Source organism: Morone saxatilis, unplaced genomic scaffold (genome assembly GCF_004916995.1).
Source record: "Morone saxatilis isolate NCDOM2014 unplaced genomic scaffold, NCSU_SB_2.0 Contig19, whole genome shotgun sequence".
NCBI classification, from domain to species: Eukaryota; Metazoa; Chordata; class Actinopteri; family Moronidae; genus Morone; species Morone saxatilis.
The window spans coordinates 17100789-17105992 of NW_023339751.1; the positions used below are offsets into that span (position 1 = coordinate 17100789).

The 5204-nt window shown below is 36.5% G+C and overlaps 1 protein-coding gene and 1 long non-coding RNA gene across 2 annotated transcripts in view; both read left to right on the forward strand.

Moving 5' to 3' along the window:
* anapc1 (anaphase promoting complex subunit 1) overlaps nt 1-5204 on the forward strand; it is a gene marked incomplete in the record, with an annotated part of 50576 nt that overhangs the window by 11034 nt on the left and 34338 nt on the right. Inside the window, 3 exon segments of the mRNA XM_035663937.1 lie at nt 2194-2249; nt 2562-2693; nt 2808-2882. Coding sequence (XP_035519830.1) covers nt 2194-2249; nt 2562-2693; nt 2808-2882 — 263 coding nt within the window.
* LOC118329693 lies at nt 3951-5198 on the forward strand. The gene is made up of 3 exons (XR_004796793.1): nt 3951-4014; nt 4439-4549; nt 5065-5198. It is a non-coding gene; the product is annotated as an uncharacterized LOC118329693 (long non-coding RNA).

Genomic DNA, 5204 nt, shown 5'->3' on the forward strand with positions numbered 1-5204 from the left:
ACACACACACACACACTGATAATGATTAAGCTCCTACATCAGTGAAGTGTCCATATGTAGCTCTGAAAGAAAAATCAGATCCACAGGAATATTTTCTTGTTTCCATGCCTTATTTAGGTCAATCTTTTAATCTGTTTTTCTTCTTGATTATCTGTGGCAAACAAGCTAGTTAAAATTGGACTATATAGAAAGTTAAACTCAGATCTTTATCATCTCCCTTTGGAAGTGTGTTGCACATATAGAGAATTAAAATTAACCTTTTTGCACATGTAAATAATTAACTACTAATAACTACTAGAGGAATGACAGTGGAAGCCTTATGTGCATGGATGAAGTGAAAGATGCATTCACATGGGAAATGTGTTGTGTGGGAACTGCAACCTGTCTGTTCCTCTGGTCAATAAAATTCACACCTTCTCTTTACACACTGGTAAGGTAACATGCTCGTTTCTAGGTCTGAAAATAGAGCGAAAAGATACCTGTTTGCTGTTACTTGGTAATGTCATTATTTGTGTTGAGGTTAATGAGCTTTATGTTAAAGTCAGTCCACATCAATTCAGTGTTTTCACAAAAATTTGAAAGGCCTGCTTTTCTCTGCCAAGCCATTAGATTCCCTCTACAGACCAGTAAAATCTATTTTTTAGTTAAAAAAACCCAAAAAATCAATTAATTAATTTGAGCTTGGGAGCTTCTGTGACACTCTTTTTTTTTTTTTTTTTTAAACAAACGTGAGTCAGCCTGTTTGTTGTTACTGAGGAAATTGTTGATGCCGCCTCCCATCTGAATAAACACCAGAGTCAGTGTAACTCATGCGTAATGTAAAGTCGCCGTCATTCCAACTTTTCTGCATTGTTGGCTTTACTAAAGTCTGTTTCCCCCTTCAGTTGTTCCAACTGACCTGTAGACAAAGATAAAAAGTATAAAAATATAGATTCCTTGTCAAAACAGAATCTAAACGAAATGTAGTTATCAATACACATAAAACATCTCTCTTATTTATCCATGTCATGTTGGATTATTGTTTAATTACTGCTTTCTTTTATTTTAACATTATGTTTCCTCTGCAAGTTGTGTAAAACACTAGCAGTCTTATTGGAGAATGTATCTGCCTGTCAAACATTTTTAATTCAGACTGCAGCTCTGTAAAGTTTAGTTTTTATTATGTTTGATGTGTAACAGATAATTGCTTGTGCATTGTTCAAGTCAGAAATTCTTGTAAATGACTGGAGACACTAGCCAAAAGTCCGGTTTTATGTCTCTTTAGTAAATGCTTGCTGAGGACTGAGTATTAAATGAATAATTAATATGCATTACACTGACAATGTATTTTATTTCCCAGCTAATTAAAGCAGAGGTCTACCTGTGTATCTTGAAGGTTCTTAATCTCATCTAGCTTTCTGTAAAACTCACCTTTTGTTTTTTGCATCACTGCCTTTTGTGTGTGTGTGTGTGTGTGTGTGTCTCTTGCTTTATGTCTTTGCCATGCGTTTCTCCCCCATTAGTTAGTAATCGATCCTACAGACGAGGCTTTCTCCCTCTAATGAAATGGCATTTATCCACCTCTTCCCTGACCTTTCCCACTCTGGATGTCCAATTAAGATTGCCTGGTGACGTTGATTAGGAATCTTATTGGTCAGAGTTGTTAGGAGACACAGTAACACTAATTACTGTTGTAGTGGTGGTTCCTATTTAATTTCCTTTTTTGTTTTCTGATTTTAAGGAGAAGAGGTCAACAGGATGGCATCATCAGAAAAAAATAACATAATAATTAATTAAAAAATCATAAAAAATTATTAATTGTGGTTTTTGAATTTATATTAGCCGAGTTTTCTCAGTTGGTCCAGAGATTCAAGCCAGCAAACCTCTTTTGTTTCTTTAACCTCTGGACTAGACTGGGCCCCCAAGAATTCTTTAAAGTTTCACTCGGTAATGAATACTTTAATATCACATACATGGTTCATCTTAAAGCAGGATCAGAATTTGTCCCGAGAACAGCAAGAACAGAATATACAAATTTAGTATATCACTCTTAACAAAAGAGCTATTATCATAATTATCTTGTTTATTGCAAAGAAACGAAAAACGTTTTTGTAAAATGTCCATGTTTATTTCCCGCTGTCATATCTCTTAAAATCACATCTTGTGTTTTTCCATTGTCACCTTTTCTGTCCTTTTTCTTTTGTTTTATTTCAGTGAGGAAATGCCTTCAGGCTATTCGTTTCATCCTGCCCAAAGAAGCTGCCATGAAGGTTTGTGAAATGTTTGTGTGAACAAACCTATTATTATGTATTAGTCAATAAGTACATGCCAGCATAGTTATTTTCTAAGTACCTGTACATATGGAATATGTAACTATATGCATATTTACCATTACACTAAGCCTGGATCACTATTTTGGTTGATTGTCAGTGTTTTATTTAAAATGACTTCAATCTAAATGGATTTGAAACATTTTCCTTTTAAAAAAGGAAGAAAATAGTTTTGTGACTCTGCTGACATCGCATTTCAACTTGCCTAATTTAATAAATCCCATAAAAAATGGTTCATATGTTATTATGCAGGTTTTGGTAAAATGGTATAACATCTACAATGCCCCCGGTGGTCCCAGTGCTCATGCAGAGTGGAACCTGTTTGTCACCTGTTTCATGACACTGATGGGCTACAACACAGAGCGCCTGACCTGGACACGAAATGTGAGTCAACTGTAGAGGTTTTTTCCATTCTAAACCTACAAAAGCTTATTCTGACTTTGATCTCTAATTCTTGTGTCCTGACCTTGCTCTGTGTCCTCCTCCGTCTTTCCACAGCTGCATTTTGAAGTGCCTCTCTCTCCAGTGATTGCAGCCAAGAAGGCTCGTCCCTCTGACGGAGGCTCTGATGAGGTGTGTGACTAATATATTATCTGTGTTGATGTCTGTGGCATATGTCTGTGACATATACTTTAAAATAACTGGTAGACCTGTAACCTCTGAAGGACATTACATTTTTGTCCAATTTCAAGTTTATTTATAGAGCACATTTCAGAACACAGCAGAAGTATTGTATTGTGGTAAATGCAAAATAACAATAAAATACAGTATTTAGTAAACAATAAAACATAGCAAAAGTGGCACAATACTGATACAACAAAAACAATGACAGTGAAATAAATTAAATAAGATAAGAGGGCAAAATTTAGGTGGACACAAATGCTAAAGAATAAAACTAGGTTTCTATTTTAATTGTAAATTAGCTTATGGAAGGGGCTGATCTAAGAGCGAGTGCTAGATTGAGGTTCAGTGGAAGCAAGTAGCTGGAGAAGAGGATGGGACCGAAGATAGAACCTTGTGGGACTCCACAGGAGCGATTGGCAGTTTCAGAATCAGATGACGATATTTTCCTTTAAATTTACGTGCAAAACAAAAAAACATTCAGGAAATGCTCTTCCCTTCCTCATTCTTTATTATCTCAACTATATTATATCTACATGCTCCTAAATATCCAGTGTGTAACATTTAGAAGGATCTATTAGCAGAAATGGAATATAATATTCATAGGTATATTTTAATTAGTGTATAATTATCTGAATATAGGAATAGTTGTGTTTTCGTTACCTTACAATGAGCTGTTTTTAACTCCAGATGCTCCGGGTCGCCTTCCATGTAGTCCGTCACGGTGAACTGCCATGTTTCTGCAGTACAGACAGAACCAGGACAGATTCTCAGCTTCCTCACTCCTCATATCCTAAACGATTTGGAAGGTTGGGGAAAACATTCAGTTCCCCACTCAGATGGGCAAAAACACAACCAATTTTGAAATCCCAACCCAATCCCAAATGTAAAAAATATCAACTATGTGTGATGTTGATGTTTGTTCAGCTTCCTAAAGAAAAATCTGACACTGTAGGACTTAACGAACTCCAGAAGATGGCAGCAACGCCATATAAGGATGCTAGCTGCCGTTAAAGCTCATACAGGAAGTAAAAGAAGAAAAAGCGTAGTCTTGTGACAGGCAGGTGAGGAAGCAGTCGAAATTGTAAGTTTAACGTTTTATACAAAGCATAGGCAGGCTTTCTAGCATTAAGCTCCTTTAGTATGCTAACGTTACTTAGGACGATGACTTACATGTTTCTATGTATTTAACTTATTCTCCGAGACCAAATGGATGAGCTAAAAGAATGATAGTGCAACTTTTGTTGTAAAACAACACTTAACGTTAAATTGTGTTTGGTCTGTAAAGATGTTATGACGATGGATCACATAGGCCTACATATAAGGTTATTACGTATAACTTAACATATAACATGGACTATATTTGTTAAAATGACTCAAGAATTACAGACCTTATTATGCATTTCCACTAGTAGCTTTATGTGCAGCACCTGAATTAGCTATTCAATTATTTCACACATGTGAATGGGATTGCTCTGGCTATTTGCTATGATGCTTTGTGTGCTTAGTCCTTTGGGTGGGCAGTATCCAACATTTTGCCGAGATGTCTGGTCTGGGCTTGGAAAAGAGATGGCTACCTGCTCAGCTGCTGCTCCTGTGGATGCTGACCAACATCTCTGGTGACTGACTGTTTATGCCTATTTATATTGAATCCACTGGCTTTACTGTAAACATTTCAATGAGGCTATTTCGTTGACAGATATGCCTTCATAGATTCCCAGCTGGAGCCAAAAAAAAACAACCCAGCAGGCTTTTCTTGGGAACCAATGTGGTTGGTCATAGTCTACAGGTCGTTGTTGTGCAGCGCCCTCTGTTGATAATGCATCCAATTACCATGATTCCACTCAAAGCTGGTGAAAACACTTTCGGGTTTGCTTAATAGCACCAAGGTTCCAAGAGTCTTGAATGGAACTGGTTCAAGGGTGGGTCTTCAAAAAAGGTTGAACATGATTATATTTTGACTTGGAAGATGTTCAAGATGTACAGATTCTGAAGTGTTCAGTGACCATTAAAGCAGTAACCTGATAATTATGACATGGGTAAATTTGTAAATAAATATACTTTATAATAATGCGAATACTACCTTTTAAAGCCAAACTATGTACTCTTTGCTATTTCTCTGTCTGTCCTCTAGAGTCCAGAGTGTTTTTTTCTGCTCCTGATGCTGTTACACTTGAGGAATACTCTAAAGCCAACATCACCATTACTTCAAGGTAACCACAGAAACACTTTTAAGAAACATTGTTGAGTGTTCAATGAATGGAGCTCAAACTT